The following is a 19,846-nucleotide window of genomic DNA, read 5'->3' on the forward strand; positions in this document are numbered from 1 at the left end:
TTGTGTTTTTTCCCACCAGACAGCACTAGGGTTGTTTAAGCTGTTTGGGAGGGGGTGCACACCTTTTTTGTTAAATTTTTTTTTTTTTTTAATACTGCAAGTTCTGTTTCACCAGCAGAAAGCACACACACAAATTACATCTCCTAGAGACTTGTCTGCAGCTGCTTTCAACTCAGCATAGCATGTAAAGTGCATGAACACGACTTTACATTGCTAGACACGCCCACTACCTTCCACCTTTCCCGGTCTCTAAGCGCAGAGAGGTGCAAGAAGAAGATCTGTCTCAGTCTGAATGAAATCTGATCCTTGGCTAATAGTGATTTTTGCACTGTTCAGTTGGACTTGCATCCAACTCTACTTAAGTCCCATAGTCTGGTTAGACATTCATGTATTCTTCTCTGCAAAGCATTTGATATGCCCCCAACACCCCCTTTGCAGCACTACATGGTATTAGGTGGGCCCCAGTCATTGGTTTCCTGGGTGGGCCCTTCATGCCCCAGTCTGACACCGGTTGCCTAGATGCTGACATAAAGTCTATGCAAAAAGTTAATTGAGGCAAACTTTTTGAAACATCCTATAGTAGCTGGTGACAATCAAGTTCTGTGAAATGTTTGCCTTTTTCTGCATTTGGACGCAAAATGTTACACATTTCACTGCATATAATTTGGCCAAAAAATGCTCCCAGTCCTAGCCTAACCCAAACACACAGCAGAATAGATTAAGTATTGCAAGTTCTATTCATCCTGCGACATGCAGTGTTACAAACACAAAGCAAAATGGGATTCCACAATATGGTAAAGCAAACACAGAACTCAAGAAAAGTTTCACAAAAACTTGCACCTCTATGAAACGTCCTGATCTGCTGCAAAGCTCGATTTGCCCTAAGTATTGCTCTAATTTGATGCATATCTCTTCCTGCACCAGAATTCTCTTATAGAAAAGGTTCAGTATTTTGCTTTGAAGTCCACTAAAATGTATATACCTGTTTTATAATCTAAACAGCAGCCAAACTCTTGTTATTGTGGGACAATTTTAGACATTGTCAGCCTGATTCATCAAAGAACGTGAGTCCCATTGCGTGCTGTATTTTGCATGAAATTGCTCTGCACATGCTCAGAAATGGACTTTACGCCAGTCTACGCAAGTGCACAAAATTCTAGCTTTAATGCAAATGACACTTCCAACTGCATATGCACAGTAAGGACGTGCCAAGGCGGAGTGCAGACACATTTGTCCAATTGAAGCTCAGGGCATTTCTCAGGAACATGATTTTTAGCCATATCACTTACACCAGCTACAGGTTAGGTGTGAGTGCAGATGGATAGTGTTGACCGACATGTATGCTTGCCAGAATATGTGTTTGCAATTAACGCCAACTGTAAAAATGCATTTTATGTACAGTAGGCATTAATAACATCCAGATAAATGTATTTCAAATAAATGTAAAATGGGTGCCCCCCGGAGCCTGAGAAGTGGGTGAAGGATGAAGCAGAATAATACCCACCTGATCGACTGCTGGATGCAGGTAAGTTCTTTTTTGGTCTTGCAGGTCCCAGCGCTGGCGACAGCTGATAGGAAATTTTTTGCTGCCAGCCAATCACTATCTGTAAGGGTGAGCCAATCAGGGCTCACTACCAGCCTTTGGATTTATGGGTGCCGCCACAAGTCAATCATTGATCACTGCATCACTGTTTTGCGCCTTCGCGATGACTATTTTATAGTCATCACGTGTGCCGAGAGTTCAGAGTAAAGACGGAGATGCACTAGGATGGGGCTCCAGGGGAATGACGCTGGAAAGAAGACAGAAGGCAATAGAAGAAGAAAAGAAAGAAAGGATAAAAAAAGAAGAGGAGAAAAGAGAAGCGCCGAAAGGGAGAAGAGGCACAATTGGGTGGAGGGTCAAAAAGAGACAGAAATGCCAGAAAGAAGGTTGGTTTCCTGCGTAAAGCAGATAACTATTATCCTCATACTTTACTCACTATACCCCTGCTAGGCATGTTGGGCACAAGACCCATAGCACATATCAGGCACTAAGCCCATGCAGCACTAGTGCGCATAAGGCCCTGTGTAGTTAGGTGTGACTAGGTAATTGTAATTATCTTTCCCTGTGGAAATATGTGTTCTAAATTCAGTCTCAGCCTGTGCAACAATATAATTTCAGGATTAGCCTGTGGTGCAAATTAAAAGTCAGGATTAGCCTGTGGTGCAAGTTGAAAGGTTAACAGTCAGATTTAGTCTGTGGGCCCATTTAATTCAGGTACTAGGCCTATGTGACCTGATGACACTTTATATTGCACATATATATTGTACGTATCCAGCAGTGTGTTGTGTCTTTTACTTGAATATAGGCAAACGTGTGTGCAATTGCTGTCTATTTTAAAAAAAGCAAATTGAGTTCACTTTGCTTTCTTTGATGAATCCGGTCCTGTATTTTTTATTTTTCAAATAAGAAGAGAATAAACAAAAACATGTGGAGCACATATTTAGTGTCAAATTTTGCCAACTGAAACAAAGAAGTGTGATTTTATTTGACTACTTTTCACCAGCAGCTAATAAGTACAGTGCCACATTGGAGAAAGACATTGACGTTTCGTGCACATGTAAAGTTTACAAGACATAAAAACATTAAAAACACCTTTCCCGGCATTGTACATTTTTACATCTGATATTTTTGAAAGGTAAAATTATTTTTTAAGGTTAGAAGATTTCTCTGTGCTAGTTTTTTCTTTGTGTACTTTCTGTCTGGAACTATTATGAAGATTATTCATTTAATTAAGAGCAGCCAATAACATATGTATTATAACTTTGATAATGCAGGCGTGTTTCTGGTCTGCCTACTATAAATTCAAGTAGATGATGCTACAAAACAATTCTTATGAGCACATAGTCATTTTATTTGATTGTTAATTACCTATTCAAGTATAAAAGCAACAGGTAAGAGCTCTACAGGGAAACAGCCAACTTGACTTCCCATCCTCTGTAGATCACCTCCAGGAGAAGAACCATCATGTCTCATCACTCCATCCTCTCCTCCTCTGGGCACAAGGGCTTTAGCTCCTGTTCTGTTGCTTTACCTAAACATTCCAGCTCACACAGCATCTTCTCACACTCTTCTAAACATGCAGGACATGGTCACAAGGCTCAGCATTGCTATAGCAGTAAGAGTGCACACAATATTGGATCAAAAGGACATAAAATTTCAGTGGGAAGTTTTCATGTAGGAAAAAGTGGACATGGATCTGGCTTTGGTGTTGGTAGTTTTGGGAGATCATCTTGTTCTGGAGGAATCACCTCTGTTACTGTGAACCAGGGTCTCCTGGCACCTCTTAACTTGGAGGTTGACCCCAACATCCAGAGAGTTAGGACAGATGAGAAGAATCAGATCAAAGGTCTCAACAACAAGTTTGCCTCTTTCATCGACAAGGTGACATTTTTGTGCTTCATATAATCTGCAGGGCTGTTAACAATAACAGAGTTGAAATAAAAATAAACTACATATAGATTTACTTTGTCGAAAGCTAAGGTGTTGTATTTAAATAGAGAATAAGCAAGTTTGCAATGAAATGGCAAAATGTTACTTAGTTGTGAGAAATGTTTATACATATCCTGCATTGAATCTCTAGTTGTTAAGGCAATTCCTACCTAAACAGCATTATAAGAGTCTGAGCTTCTCTAAAGGTTTCTATATAGGGTTCATTGATAACATAAAAATTGCCATTCATGGTCTCATATCCTCTGCTGTTGTTTTAAGTTTATTAATTAAGGCCACATCTATCCCACATCTCTAGTTATAGATGCAGTAGCAGAGATTTTAATTATAAAGGTTTATTTGAACTGTTGTCAAAATCATCAGATCATAAAATAGCCCTTGAGAAGACATCTCAATTTGTCTACTTTACTATATGTTTATCCTTTAATCTGTTAACATATTTAAATTCCCATATGCTATTATCCTCTTTCACAACTAACCTTTCTGTGAGGCAACTCCTCCTTAAATTTTCCCTAATCATGTTACCCTTCTGATTTAGTATTTGTCTCTAGTTCTAATACTTTTCTTCCTCTGTTGAATTTTATTTCCCGTACCTTGCTAAACCATTTATGTATTTAACTTAAATCATACCACCCCACTCTCTGCTCCAAACCGTACATGTTTAAATCCCTTAGTCTTAGATCATTTAATATTATCTGATTTTAGACCACGCACCATTTTACTTGCCCTCTGTATCTATGTGTAGGTGCCCAACAATTCTTCACACAAAGGGGTAAGTGGTAGGGCTTACATATATTGAAAAGAAATATCAGGACTCCAATGCCACCTGGCCATCAAGTTCAGTCCTTACGTTTAGATGCTGCCTAAGGTAAAACAGTTATAAGAATCTATTCTAACTTATCCAGTATAAATAGTTTCCCAATCATGAAATAATAAGTGTTGCCCCATCATAATTAGGGGCCCTGGGCTTGATTCATTAAAGATCTTAACTAGAGAAACTTCTTATTTCAGTCTCCTGGACAAAACCATGTTACAATGCAAGGGGTGCAAATTAGTTTTCTGTTTTGCACATAAGTTAAATACTGACTGTTTTTTCATGTAGCACACAAATATCAACTTTAAATTTCAGTGTACAAATAAGCTATCAAGTATTTGTGTGCTACATAAAAAAAACAGTCAGTATTTAACTTATGTGCAAAACAGAATACTAATTTGCACCCCTTGCATTGTAACATGGTTTTGTCCAGGAGACTGAAATAAGAAGTTTCTCAAGCTAAGATCCTTAATGAATCAGGCCCCCTGTTAGCAATCAAATGTATCACTCTTTTTGTCGCCTGACTCAAGTGGGCATTTAGGTTGTGCAGACTGTGTGTGTCTTGTCTACTTTACCCTACCTCACGTAGCACAGTGCCTCCACCTCGGTCCAAGTGCAGTAGGTTTGTGGATGTGTATTGTTCTAGACAAGCAACACCAGAGGGAGACAGAGGAATCTACTAATAAAACCACAGGCACACATAAGAAATAAAATACAGTAACATACAGTTTGGTATTTGAAAGCCATGCTGGCACTTTTATTGGTGAGGCGCAAGCTCCCAAAAGATATTTTATGTCTATGCGGGCTCTTTTTATATCAAAAATAAGAATCTCATTTGGAAGTTAAGCTTTGAAGAAATAACTTTTCAATATCAGTTACTATAAAAAGTCTACAATAGATATACTATAATGCAGTGCAATACCTCAACTACTATCTGCGCTTACTAAGAGGTACATCTGTTTTGCTAACCTGCTGTTACTCTACACATAGCAATGACCTTAACCCATAGTACACTTTACACTTCAGTAACATATAATTCAATTAATATAAATGATCATAAATCAACATATACACATTTGCCTAAAGGATGCAATTAAGTGGTCTTTTCTATTAATGAAACAGATCTCCTCCGATGCTTTACTCCGCTAGCAGCAATTCAAGCACAAATGGCCAATGAATGAATGATAGTTCTCCTTCAAGACATATATTATTCCACACTGTGACACTTTGTTAGACTTTCACTATTCAGCAAACTCAGATTTTGAAGTTTGTTGGCTCCATTTTAGTGATAACATGAAGTAATATATGTGCACGTTTTCCCTCTTTCCTCGATTATCACAAAAGCACTGTCCCGAAGTAGATTATAGCTTTACAGTAGTCCGATATGATAAACTTCAAACTCCTGAGGTAAATTCTGTAGTCTATGGCAAAGTCTAACAATTTATCTAAGTCTTTGCTCCCTAAATGTCTTTCCTTATCTACCTTATAGCAGAAATAATACAATACTTAGTCCCAATACATGAATTCTGAAGCAAAAAAATGGGTACTTATCAGTTTTTCCTCACAGGACTCTGCAGTTGTCTTGCTAATGACAGGCCGGATAAATCTGACAGACTCACTTTCTTCTGTTAGTGCTGAGAGAGCTGACTTGGTCCACTTTCCTGTCAGTCCCGATTGGTCACCAGGCTCTCAGCTGCTGCCCAGCTCCTCAGATGCCTGTCCCGGTCGGCTTTCCTCAGGATTTTTTTTCTCATTAGAGGCTGACAGTGCTCTCCTATCACTCTCTCTCCTCTTATCTCACTGCTGCAGCCTGGATCTGGGCGCTGCCTCTCTTTCTCTCAGAATTTCAACTGCCTTTTTTTTTTTTACTGTTCCTTCCCCAGCTCCTCATTGCCACCTTATGCAGGGAGATGCTTTTCTCTGCCTGTAGGGGAGGTATCTAAAGTGCATGTGCAGCCTGCTCAGGTTGTCAGTGCTACACAAATAATATTGCCCCTTAATATAATTATAAAATAATATAGACCCGATCATTTTAATTTTGGAGGCTAAAATCACCAGAGATGTACGTTGTTTTACTCAAAATTACCAAAAACATTGCAGCTTGATGTTTACTAATGTTTTGGATATCTTACTATCAGTCTTTTCAGTGAATGAGCCACAGGAAAGATATAAGCAATGTACTACTCAAAACAGTATTAAACTCAACAGCCACAATCACCTCCCATTTTTCTACTTGGGGCAGCATGACTCCCAATTTTAATAGAAGTGTTGTTGATCCTAATTATTAATTTTACCAATAAGGATTACAAATTTCCCCCTTTATCTTCATGGAACGACCAAGGTAACGATGTCCGCAAGCAATTTTGCTCTTTTTTTCACATCGCATGCATAGATAAAGACAAAGAATTACATTTTGATTTCAATTCTGGTTGTAGACATTGTGTAAAATGTGTTTCCTGAAGGAACACAAAGATCTTATTTAAGTTGTTTTATGTCTACTGCAAATTTCTGGTTGCAGATACACCTCTTTCAGCAATGTTTGTAAATGTGTGGTTTGTTTCAGCAGAAAAAAATAGGTAGAGACAGGAGTTTACGGTTCATATCATGTCTAAAGTCTTTATGTGACTCTAATCTGGAAATATTATTGTGCTACAATGTATACTGTGAAGGAATTATATTACTAGCATAATTTTTATATTTGTGAGATTGGTTTGACCAAAAGTTCAAGGTCACCAAACTGGGTGGGTTCGACCGACTTTAATCTAGATTGAATAATTTGATCATCTCTATTGGGGCATATTAGCTGTTGTAAATTATAACGAACTTGGGTTAAGGTACATGTACCTCATAAACTTGAGAAATTAAAATGTGTTCTAAATTAAATAACTGGGCACAATGTGATTTATCTACAAACAGTGTTCACAGGAGCAAATTTGCAGCTCTCCATTTATCCTTCTAGTGCAAGGTTCCTTTTCAGCGATGTTAGCAAATGTGTGGTTAGTTCAAACAGAAGAAAATAGTTATGGTCAAAATCATGCACATAGTCTTAACCTTCTTAATATATTTTATTGTTATAACTTTCTGTTTTTATGTTTTGTCTATAGGTGAGATTTCTGGAACAACAGAATAAGATGCTGGAGACCAAGTGGGCTCTTCTACAAGACCAAAATACAGCCAGAGTTCAGATTGAACCTCTGTTTGAAACTTTTATCAGCAACCTCAGGAGACAGCTGGAAAACCTGGAATGTGAGAGAGCTCGTCTAGAAGCAGAAAGGAACAGCACAGAGGGCGCAATGGAAGAATTTAAGAGAAAGTAAGATATGTATGGTTATCATGAATTCATTACAAGGCACAAGAATTACCTCTTATAAACAGTTATGCTGAATTTCCAGAAGTAACAGAAAACCAGCTCTAGTGTGAAGACATATTAAGCATCTTTATAACTAACATTAAGAGAAAAATGTAATTGCATTTAACACAGATATTAGAAGCTTAACAATAAGCAAAAGCAGCATATTCAGTGCTTCTATGTGATCGTTTCTGTAGCTTTGCCAGTCACAGTCAATATATTCAATGGTGAGTATTCAGTGTACTGCATTAATAAGGCCAGAAATCCACAAATGTTGTAACACAATGTAATAGATTTAATATCTAACTAACTAGATTACTAACTAACTTAACATGTTCACATAATTTGGTTGTGACTCACAGATATGAAGAAGAAATGAACCGACGCACAGCGGCAGAGAATGAGTTTGTCTTACTAAAGAGGGTATGTACAGTATCAGCTTCTGGAATGTAACTTACTAATCATCATCATCATTTATTTATATAGTGCCAGCAAATTCCGTAGCACTTTACAATTGGAAACAAATATTAATAAAACAATACTGGGTAATACATACAGACAGAGAGGTAAGAGAACCCTGCTCGCAAGCTTACAATATATGGGACAATGGGAGTTTGAAACACAAGGGCACATGCTCCATCATACTGCACATTGGACCAGCTAGAATGCAAAAGGTAAAAAGTATTGAGTGGACTTTGTGATCAGTCACACGGCAATGTTGGTCAGAGGTTTGTTGTCTTGTGTTAGTGTGTAGAGGGTGGTAATAGGGTAACCTAGGAATATTAAGATGCTGGTTGAGGAATATCATAAGCTTGTCTGAAGAGGTGGGTTTTTTGAGAATGCTTGAAGGTTTGAAGACTAGAGGAAAGTCTCACTGTGCAAGGGAGGGAATTCCACAAAGTGGGTGCAGCCCGATAAAAGTCCTGTAAACGGGAATGGGAGGATGTGATGAGAGTGGAAGAGAAACGCAGATCTTGTGCAGAGCGGAGATGTGAACTTGGGAGATATTTTGAGACAAGTGAGGAGATGTATGTCGGTGCAATTTTGTTGGTGGCCTTGTATGCTAGTAGAAGAATATTATATTGGATTCATTGAAAAACAGGCAACCAATGTAAGGACTAACAGAGTGGCTCAGCAGAGGAAGAATGGTTTGCAAGGAAAATCAATCTAGCCGCTGCATGCAAAATAGATTGTATGGGTTCAAGTCTGATTTTGAGAAGACCAGTAAGGACGAAATTGCAATGTATGTACCATGATTTAGATATAAAGTCAATGTGGAGAATAAACGATAGTTGTGAGCCAAGGATTACACCTAGGCAGTGAGCTTGCGGGGTGGGATTTATGATCATATTATCAACATAAATAGAAAAGTCAGGCAGGAAACTGACTTTGTTTTTGGTTGGGGAAATTATTAATTCAGTTTTTGAAAGATTGAGCTTCAATTGGTGAGAAGACATTCAAGATGTGAAATGGCAGAAAGACAGTCAGCAACACAAGACAGCACAGATGGTGAGAGATCAGGAGAGGAAAGATAGATTTGTATATCATCCACATAGAGATGATACTGAAATCCAAAGAAGCTTCTTAATTTTCCAAGAGAAGTGGTGTAGATAGAGAATAGCAGAGGACCTAGGACTGAGCCTTGTGGTACTCCAACTGATAAAGAAAGGGGAGCAGAGGTGGATCCAGAGAAATTAACACTGGAAGAGTGATTAGATAGGTAGGATGAGAACCAGGATAGGACAGTGGCTTCAAGACCTAGGGATTGTAGCGTTTGTATAAGGAGAGAGTGGTCAACAGTGTCAAATGCAGCAGAGAGATCCAGGAGAATTAAAAGAGAATAAAGGCCTTCAGTTTTTTGCTGTAATCAAATCATTGACAACCTTGGTCAGCGCAGTCTCTGTGAAGTGTTAAGAACAAAAGCCTGACTGAAGAGAATCCAGTAGGTTGTTTGCTGTAAGAAATTGTGTGAAGCGAGTGTAGGAAATTCTCTCAAGAAGCTTGGAGGGGCATGGGAGCAGAGAGATGGGACAGTAATTTGAGAGAGAGTTTGGGTCAGAATTTTGTTCTTTCAAAATAGGAGTAATCACTACTTGCTTGAATAGTGATGGAAAAATAGCAGTAGAGAGAGAGAGAGATTACAGATTTTAGTTAGAGGTGGAATGAGCACAGAAGACAGTGACCTACCAATTTGTAAGGGTATGGGAGCAAGAGGACAGCCGGTAGAGTAGGAAGATGAGAAGAGAGTAGAAACGTCCTCTTTATTTGTGGGATCAAATGAAGAGAGAGTGTCAGAGGGTGCTGCAAAGAAATTGAGCTGATTGCTTGTCGAGGGAGATTATACCATTTCAAGTCTGATCTTATCTATTTTGTCCTTGACATAGGAAGCAAGATCCTGGGCACTGATGGAAGTCAGCGGGATTGGGGTGGGAGGATTGAGATTTAAATGTGTTAAAAAGGCTTTTGGGGTTAGAAGCTTGAGCATAGATGAGAGACTGGAAGTATGTTTGTTTTGCAGTGTCCAGAGCATTTCTATAGGAGTGGTAGATACCAGTATATGTGATGAAAACATTAGAGATAAAAAAAAGATTTACGCCAGTTATGTTCTGCTTTATGAGAAAGATTTTGTAGATTTTGTGTTTCTTTAGTGTGCCACGGTTGACAACGAAGTCTATGCGGAGTATGTAGAGTTGCTGGAGCCAGTTGATCAAGGGCAGCTGCTAGGGTTTGGTGAAAATGGGGTACTGAGCACAGTCTAGAGAAAGCAAGAACAAGACAGTGGCCATCCTGGTAAGAAGCGGATTCAATCCACTGGAAGAGGTCGAGTAGGGATGTTAGATAGTAGTTTGGAAGCAGCATTGGAAATTTGGTTAGCAATAGGGATGTTGAAATTACCCATGATGATGGTGGGGATGTCAGAGGATAAGAAGTGAGGGAGCCATGCATAGAAGTGTTCAACAAATTGTTGTTGTGGTCCAGGGGGGTGATAGATGACATCAACACGCATAGAGAATGGGTTAAAAATCCTAACAGTATGTACTTCAAATGATGTGAACGTGAGTGATGGGACATTTGGTAGAGCTGTTAAAGTGCCCTGTGGGGAGAAAAGTAGTCCAACCTCCCCCTCCTTGTCTGCCTCCAGGTCTGGGGGTATGGTTGAAATGGAGAACACCATGTGAAAGGGCTTCAGGTGAGGCAGTGTCTGATTGCGTGAGCCATGTTTCTGTTATTGCTAGAAGGTTACAATCTAAATTGTTAAGACACGAACATTCTACTTTCCTTCTTATTGTAGGATGTTGATGCTGCTTTTATGAACAAGGCCGAGCTGCAAGCAAGGGCCAGCTCCCTCACTGATGAGATCAATTTCCTGAGGACTCTGTATGATATAGTAAGTCATTTACTTTTTGGCACAATGTTATATTACCCTTTAACTGAAACAGTTTATTTTGTTTCTTTGTTTTAAAGTAGCCAATACCAAAAGAAATTCAAAAATTGTTTTTTTGTCTACTATGCAGGAGATCAGTCAGCTCCAGGCTCAGATCTCAGACACCTCGGTGGTCGTGTCCATGGATAACAGCCGAGACCTGGACATAAACAGCATCATTGCTGAGGTCAGAGCTCAATACGAGGACATTGCTAACAGGAGCAGAGCTGAGGCTGAGGCCATGTACCAGTCAAGGGTGAGTCTGACACACAGGAAGGTACTTTATACAATATAATATGTATGTCAGTGTAGACCAAAAGCTGATTAATATTAAATTACATTTTATCCTTCTTTCAACTACAGTTTGAGGATCTGCGCATGGCAACTGGAAGAAACGAGAATGATCTACAGAACAGCAGAAATGAGATCGCTGAACTTAACAGAGCAGTTCAGAGACTTAAAGGAGAGATTGAGTGTGCTAAATCTCAGGTAACTCTCATATAAAAAGAAAATGTTAGGTATAGTGCACATACTGAATGGATATTTGTATAGAGACCTCATGCTTATTTTTTGGTTGCAAAACTTGAAAAAGTGGATATTGCACATTAGTCAGAGATGTAAACTATTATTATTATTATTATTATTATTATTATTATTATTATTATTATTATGTATTATCTTTTATTTATAAGCCACCAGAAGGGTTTCATAACGCCAAACATATGGAGGTTGAACATACAACAAAATTACATATGTTCATAGATGTAAGTACAATGGGTACAGATAAACAGCATAATAAATGAATGGATACAATTAACAGAACAAGTTGCATGGCAAATAAAAACAATTTAGCATAAGGCCAAACAGTGACAGAGGCGAGAATGGTGAACTGACAGATATGAGACATAGAAAACACTTTCCAGGGTGTCAACTACTGTTGAATTCCAAGTGGTGGAGGTGCTGTAAGTGTTGTATTAAGGGCTCCCTTAATGTGCTGTTAAATAATTATCAATCACTGATGAAATAGACATGCCAGATTGGTCTACTTTTTCCCTTATACATGACTGTGTAATGTTTTCCCAGCGTGCTGCACTGGAAGCTGCTATACGTAACGCTGAAGAACGTGGAGAAGCTGCTGTCAGAGACGCCAATAACAAACTGTGTGAGCTGGAGGCTGCTCTACAGAAGGCCAAGCAGGACATGGCTCGCCAACTGCGAGATTACCAGGAACTGATGAATGTCAAACTGGCTCTGGACATTGAGATTGCTACATATAGGAAGATGCTGGAGGGTGAAGAATGCAGGTGAATTCAGTAGATATACTGTAAGGTTTTACATAACAATTCAATAATACACAACAATATTCTGCAGTCTTAAAAAGTTTAGAACACTATTGTGTGCTTACACAGTAAATATGTAAATGCTTATGGTGTTTTTCAGATTGGCTTCGGATGGCTCTGTGAACATCTGTAAGTGAAACAAAATAATATGTATTTTTAAAATGCATACAATTAGTTCAAGGTGTTTTGCAGATTGCTATATACTAACAAATTTCTGTGTCACTTAGCTGTCCTGCACGCTAGCACTGGAGGGAAACACCACTCAGGAGGAATGTCCCAAGGAGGACATCATCATCATCATTCTCTAGGAGGATTCAGCTCAAGCAGTGGGAGAAGCCACAGCCATGTTCACAAAAGCATCCACCATTCCGGTCATGAGCATCACTGCTGAAGTGAAAACATTGAATATGCAAAATGCCATTAATTATAGTATTATGTCATCACTGTTAGACATCTGCTTTGTTACTCTACTTCATGCTGTATATTTCTCTTAAGCAGCTTCATGTGTGTTATGTCCTCGTAGTGTGTTTATCTGTTACCTTATACTGCTCCTCAATAAACTGCTATTCATATGACAGTAAGTGACACAATTCTTTGGAAAATTACCAGATACCTTTTAATGACAAATATTGCAGAGTACAAGTTAGAGTTAGTGATAATGTCAGAGAATGCTTGTCAACATTACATTCATATCAAATGGTATTCAACCTATTATGGAACGTTCTTTAGATGAAGTTATTTACTGACATACATTAATTCAGTAGGAATGGTATAACAAGAATTCACATACACAGATAACATAATTTGCTGCAGCTACATATAAACTGCTAGACTTACTGTCAGGCTTATATCTTGAATGGACTTTATTAAATCATCGGTCCAAGCTGAAAGTCGTAGGTGTAAGCCTCACACACGGATACACACTTCTTTACTATAATTTTTTTCTTCCTTCAACTATGAGAACTTTCATTTCAGTAAGTTCTCCCAAAGTGCAGGAGAACGTACCCCTTCTAGCAGGGTCGGATTTACCGCTAGGCAACCTAGGCACCTGCCTAGGGCCTAGCGGCTCTCGGGGGGGCACAGCTGGGGGGGACAGGAGTAATTTTTAAAAAAAAAAAATAAAAAAAAAAAAAAATTCGGCCCCTCCCCCGACTCGTGGGGGGGGGGGGGGTGCCGCGAGTCGGGAGAGGGGGGGTCGGGTGCCGCAAATCGGGTCCCGGCAGCCTCTTGGCACAGAAGTGGTGATGGTGAAGGGCACAGAGGTGGTGATGGTGAAGGGCACAGAGATGGTGATTGGCACAGAAGTGGTGATGGTGATTGGCACAGAAGTGGTGATGGGCACAGAGGTGGTGATGGTGAAGGGCACAGAGGTGGTGATGGTAAAGGTTCACAGAATTGGTGATGGTGATTGGCACAGAGGTGGTGATGGTGAAGGGCACAGAGGTGGTGATGGTGATTGGCACAGAGGTGGTGATGGTGAAGGGCACAGAGGTGGTGATGGTGAAGGGCACAGAGGTGGTGATGGTGAAGAGGCACAGAGGTGGTGATGGGCACAGAGGTGGTGATGGTGAAGGGCACAGAGGTGGTGATGGTGAAGAGGCACAGAGGTGGTGATGGTGAAGAGGCACAGAGGTGGTGATGGGCACAGAGGTGGTGATGGTGAAGGGCACAGAGGTGGTGATGGTGAAGAGGCACAGAGGTGGTGATGGGCACAGAGGTGGTGATGGTGAAGGGCACAGAGGTGGTGATGGTGAAGGGCACAGAGGTGGTGATGGTGAAGGGCACAGAGATGGTGATTGGCACAGAAGTGGTGATGGTGATTGGCACAGAAGTGGTGATGGGCACAGAGGTGGTGATGGTGAAGGGCACAGAGGTGGTGATGGTAAAGGTTCACAGAATTAGTGATGGTGATTGGCACAGAGGTGGTGATGGTGAAGGGCACAGAGGTGGTGATGGTGATTGGCACAGAGGTGGTGATGGTGAAGGGCACAGAGGTGGTGATGGTGAAGGGCACAGAGGTGGTGATGGTGAAGAGGCACAGAGGTGGTGATGGGCACAGAGGTGGTGATGGTGAAGGGCACAAAGGTGGTGATGGTGAAGAGGCACAGAGGTGGTGATGGTGATTGGCACAGAAGTGGTGATGGTGAAGGGCACAGAGGTGGTGATGGTGAAGAGGCACAGAGGTGGTGATGGTGATTGGCACAGAAGTGGTGATGGTGAAGGGCACAGAGGTGGTGATGGTGAAGAGGCACAGAGGTGGTGATGGTGATTGGCACAGAAGTGGTGATGGTGAAGGGTACAGAGGTGGTAATGGGCACAGAGGTGGTGATGGTGATTGGCACAGAGGTGGTGATGGTGATGGGCACAGAGGTGATGGGGAAAGGGCACATGTGATATTGTGAAGGGGAAAAAGTGACAATGAAGGGGCACAGTGTGATGATAGAGGGACAAAAGTGACAAGAGCACATACTTGGATTTATGCGTATTATTTTTGCAAACAACTTAAGTAAGTATTTCTGCGGCGGCACATGCTTTCATATCTACTTAACTATAGGGGTATATGGTAGGCATGCGGCGGCACATGCTTTCACTTCTACGTAACTATAGGGGTATATGGTAGGCTGCAAAAATATAGTGCTATGGATTGTTTCAGGGAGGGGGCCCAAAAAAAGTATCCTGCTTAGGGCCCTATGAGGTCTAAATCCGGCTCTGCCTTCTAGCGCTCCTAGCAATGACAAACCAGACAAATTCAAATATAAACAAAGCTATATTAGCTTCTAGCATAGACCTAGCAGACATACATGGGTTTCACTTTGAGGTTCATCACTGTATTTTACTAAGCTTTTGACAGCTGCCTGCAACAGTATTTAATGGAGCATTAGTTGCTGCAAAATTCATATCATGCAAATAGAAATGCTATGTGTCTCCTTGTGGTCAGATGAGGTATAATGGTGGATTGTGCACACTTTCATCCAAAGATGCCTGATTCACCATTATACCCAGGATATCCAATGTTGATGTCCCATGATATTGCTCTTCCCATTGATATATAATATATATCTCTGGTCATTTGGCCTAAAACTCCTCTCATTTTATTTATAACTACGAACACTTTGGCTCTGAAATTAAACACATACATTCAGGGGGCTACAAATGGCACCAAATTATGGATACTTATAGCGCAAACAGACCCAAAAGTTCCTAAATTAATTTCTAATAATTATAAATGATTAAATTGTAATAATGTCATTTATTTATTTCAGTATCACTCTTTTAATAAAATAAATAAACTATAATCATTGTAGCTTACCACTGTACTTTAACTGTTTAACGTAAACAGTCTAAATTGATTTTAAAGGCAGAATGCCAGAGAATTTTATTGTCCAGGCAATTTTTTTATTTTTGACGCCGTTCAATACAACAACAGATTTGTTATGTAGATATAAATGTATATAATTCACAGAGCTTATCTGTTGTCATACCCAAGGCAAATGAAACTAAACAAATCTGTATGGAAAATAAAGTTCTGTGAATGTGGAATTCCTCTTTAAAGAGAGTGATGGATAGCACGCAAAGACAACAAACTAATGAGAGATTGTGGGGACTATAATAAGGGCGTAGCTAGGACATATAATAGATATTCTAGGAATCAATCTAAAGGGAGAGATAGGTCTAATTATAGATATACTCGCCATGAGTCTGGACAAAGAGGACGTCATTATTTGGAGAGAAATAGATTTGCCCCTGCCTCCCCACATAGATCAGGCTCCCGTAGAGATTTAGGGGGGAAACATTTTGATAAAGAACCTGTTCCAAGAGAAAGAAGAATGGGGGAAGGGGTTATGTTTCTGATTTTGAGACTAAATTGGTGAGAAATAGAAAATCCTTGTTTGAGAACCATGAGACTAATGATTACAATGGAAGGGAAGCCATGTTCAAATTGGTAAACTCTTGTGATGATTCTGCCCCCTTGAATAAGATCATGGCTCTGTCTACCTCCTGTAATTCTTCTTTTTTAGGGAGGGGCCGCTATCCCCCATCGTACTCACAAAGGGTCCAAGGAATAAATTTATATAGATCCAAAAGATTAAGAGAAGATGAATTAGAGGATCCAGAGGAGGGACCCTCAAATCAACTAAAAAACATGCGCTGGTATCAATCGGGGAGAATTTAATTTGTCCTAAAAAAACTGTCTCAGTTCGAATTGAAACTCTTACAAAAGAGGCTCAAGTTTGCCCCAGTGGCTAAACTGAATTTGTCTAATTTATTCGTAGATCTCACTAGATACGTTAGAACTCTTATTCGAAAACGTTATTTTGCATGCAAAGCTATTAGGAAAACTAAGCAAGATGTTTCCCCCATTATATTAGATGAGGATGAGCAATTAGCTCTGGCACATTTAGAATCTTTGAGGGCTGAAAGTAGGAACATAGAATCCCCATCAGTAATCAATTTGTATGATATCAACTCCTCTGCATCCTTTAGGAAATTTAAATTAAAATCCAATTTTTATCACTTGCAATTCAAGGGATCATATATAGATAGCTTTTAGAAAAGCACTATGGAAAACTAGAGATAATTTAACTCCCCAATAGAGGAAGGCTTTCAAAAATCTAATGACAGAAGCCACTATTATAATCAAACCGGCTGATAAGGGCGGGAGTGTAGTGGTCCAAGATAGGTCAGACCATTATATGGAAGCTATGAGACAATTAAACAACAAGCATTTTATACAAAACTAGATAGGGATCCTAAATTTACCTCTCAGCAAAAGCTTAGACACATTCTTGATGTGGCCCTTCTAGAGGGGGTGATTTCCAAAGAAACCTACTTTTCACTTTCTCACATGTGATGTGGAAGCACTGTATTCTAATATACCTCACAAATTAGACCTGTTTAGAAAAACAGAAGGATAGTGATCATACTATCATCTATTCATTTCATTCTGCATCAAAATTATTTTTTATTTGACTCACAATTTATTTACAGGTACTGGGCATGGCCATGGGGACCAGGTTCGCCTCGAGCTATGAAAATATATATATATGGGGCTCTTAAGGAGCAGTACATATAGCATTCCTGGTTTGGGGCGTACCTGATCCTCTATTGTAGGTATATTGATGACCTTTTTTTTCGTTAGGGAGGGATGGTGATCCTCAATCTATTTCACTACTTCTTTCTCACTTAAATTCCAATGAGTTCGATTTAAGGATCACTAGCAACTTTCATCCAGTAACCATCAATTATTTGGATATTACTTTAAAAATAATTCAAGGAGCTTTAGTAACAGAAAACTACTCTAAGGATGTTGATACCTTGCATTTTCTGCATTGTAAGAGCAGTCATTGCAGGGCTTGGTGGGATAATATTCCAAAAGGGAAATTCCTCCGAATTAAGAGGAATCCTTGTAAAGGATTTCAAATTGCATTCTGGTAAACTATACAAGTCATTTCAGGAACAGGGATATCCCCAACACATTTTGGATAGGGCTTACAAGGAAGTGGAAGAGTTGGATAGACACAATATGTTTGCCCATCTTCCCAGACGGAGGGATGAGGACAAATCAATGGTTTGTACAACCCAATACAATAGTCATGCTGGTGAGATTAAATGTATTGTGAATAAAATGCTGCCTTGTTAGAATTGAATGAATATATTGGTCCCTTGGTTAAGAAATGTATCATCACAGTGTTCAGGAGATCTACGAGTTTAAAGGAAAAATTAGCACCCAGTTTTTTCAAGAACACCAACACGTCAGCTATTTCTTTTACTGCCAAACCAAGTATCGAGAGATGGTTAGGGAGATCCAATGGGTTTTTAGATGTGGAAAATAAAAATGCACTACCTGTGGATTTGCAGATCACAAGTGTACAGATTTCACTTAATTTATATCAGGTGAAAGGTTTCCAATTGAAAAGTCTTTGGATTGTAAATCCACCTTTGTTATCTATTTGATTAGTTGCAAATGTGGTATCCAGTACGTGGGACATACAATAAGATCGGTGGGAGTACGATTCCAGAAACATCGTTGCAACATATTGAAGAATGTTAGAACACACCGTTTATCTGCACATGTCAACTCATGTTAAGGTAGTCAGCTAGCAGATCTGAAGGTGAGGACCATAGAACAGATTGGGATCACCAAGAGAGGAGGTGATATGTTCTACTTCTTGTGTGAACGCGAGGCCTACTGGATATTCAGATGTAGGACATTGATACCACAGTGTTTAAATGATAATATAGAGTTGAATAACTTCTGACTGTATTTTGATGATTATAGTCTCTACAAAAGATTATATATACAAAAAAAAATTGTTTCCCATTTGTGTCTTTCTCATTTCCCTTATTTTGTCACATTATGAACATTATGGGGCAATTAGTTTTTGATTCCCACTATTAATTAGCTTCTTATTTTGTGGGGTTTCTGTATAAGTTGCTCTATCAAATATGATGGTTTAGCTAGTTATGATGATTATTTCTGTGAGTGATTCCTCACTTTCAAATTTTTATGGTTGCCTTTCCCCACTTTTTTTAATGTGAATTTTCCTTAATTTTGGTTTGGATCTAGACATATTAATGAAACAAGTTAATCCGTGCATGATACTCATGCATTCTAGTCAAATCAAGCTACTTAAGGTGTTAAAAAGGTTCTTGTCATGCATTTGGGCCATAGCCCAGGCCTTCTCAGGGGAAGAGCGTTACTTCCCGACATAAGCGCCCTTTTTTAACGTGGTTTTGTCACCACCTCATCATTCTTCTCCATCACCTCATCCTTAATTTTCATCGCCACATCTATCCAGATGTCTATCCAGACACAGGGATCTCTCTCAGCGGTCCTGAGAATCACACTCCTCTCACTCTGTCACCCCCGGCAACCACCAACCACTCCCCACTGTCACCCGCGGCAACCACCAACCACTCCCAACTGTCACTTCTCCTTCAAGAAATATATATATATTTTTTTAAATCTTTATAAACACTTTTAACAATTAACAAATTAAATTAACAAATTAAAAACATCTTAGTATACCAAGTTTCAGCCCTTTCTGAATTTTTTTTCCACACACACTAAGAATTTAGTAGGTTGGTGTATAACTCCGCCCAGCAGGTGGCGCTGCAGCTTGGTTTTATTTTTTCCACACACACACAGACAGACTAACACACGCCACTAAGCATTTATATTATAGATATTTTATTTGTATGGAAGCAATTATGGGAATTTATTTTACATTCAATATTATCGTTGATATACGACCGGTTGTTTTTTGTATTTTTTTTTTATATTTTTTAAAGAGATATTAGTAAGTCAATTACTCGTTGACAACGTATAAATATTTTTTATTTGTCAATATCTTACTAATATTTTTTTATATGTGATAATTTTATAATACCTGATTTTTTTATATGTGATAAAGAGTTGCTAACAATT

General features: G+C 39.3%; 1 protein-coding gene across 1 annotated transcript; it reads left to right on the plus strand.

The window, feature by feature from the left end:
* Positions 1–3,007: 3,007 nt before the first annotated feature.
* On the plus strand, positions 3,008–12,859 carry LOC142140121 (keratin, type II cytoskeletal cochleal-like). The gene is made up of 9 exons (XM_075197979.1): positions 3,008–3,424; positions 7,409–7,617; positions 8,016–8,076; positions 10,946–11,041; positions 11,169–11,333; positions 11,441–11,566; positions 12,161–12,381; positions 12,518–12,546; positions 12,645–12,859. The coding sequence occupies exons 1-9, from the start codon at positions 3,008–3,010 to the stop codon at positions 12,806–12,808; spliced, it is 1,488 nt and encodes a 495-aa protein (XP_075054080.1). The 3' UTR covers positions 12,809–12,859.
* The last annotated feature ends 6,987 nt before the right edge of the window (positions 12,860–19,846 follow it).

The sequence above is a fragment of the Mixophyes fleayi genome, chromosome 2 (genome assembly GCF_038048845.1).
Source record: "Mixophyes fleayi isolate aMixFle1 chromosome 2, aMixFle1.hap1, whole genome shotgun sequence".
Taxonomy (NCBI): domain Eukaryota; kingdom Metazoa; phylum Chordata; class Amphibia; order Anura; family Limnodynastidae; genus Mixophyes; species Mixophyes fleayi.

Excerpts from the sequence above, each read along its gene's own strand:
- LOC142140121 (XM_075197979.1), top strand. The coding sequence starts at position 3,008 with ATGTCTCATCACTCCATCCTCTCCTCCTCTGGGCACAAGGGCTTTAGC. Across the intron at positions 3,425-7,408 it reads TTGCCTCTTTCATCGACAAG|GTGAGATTTCTGGAACAACA; the intron begins GTGACATTTTTG and ends TTTTGTCTATAG. Across the intron at positions 12,382-12,517 it reads CTGGAGGGTGAAGAATGCAG|ATTGGCTTCGGATGGCTCTG; the intron begins GTGAATTCAGTA and ends GGTGTTTTTCAG.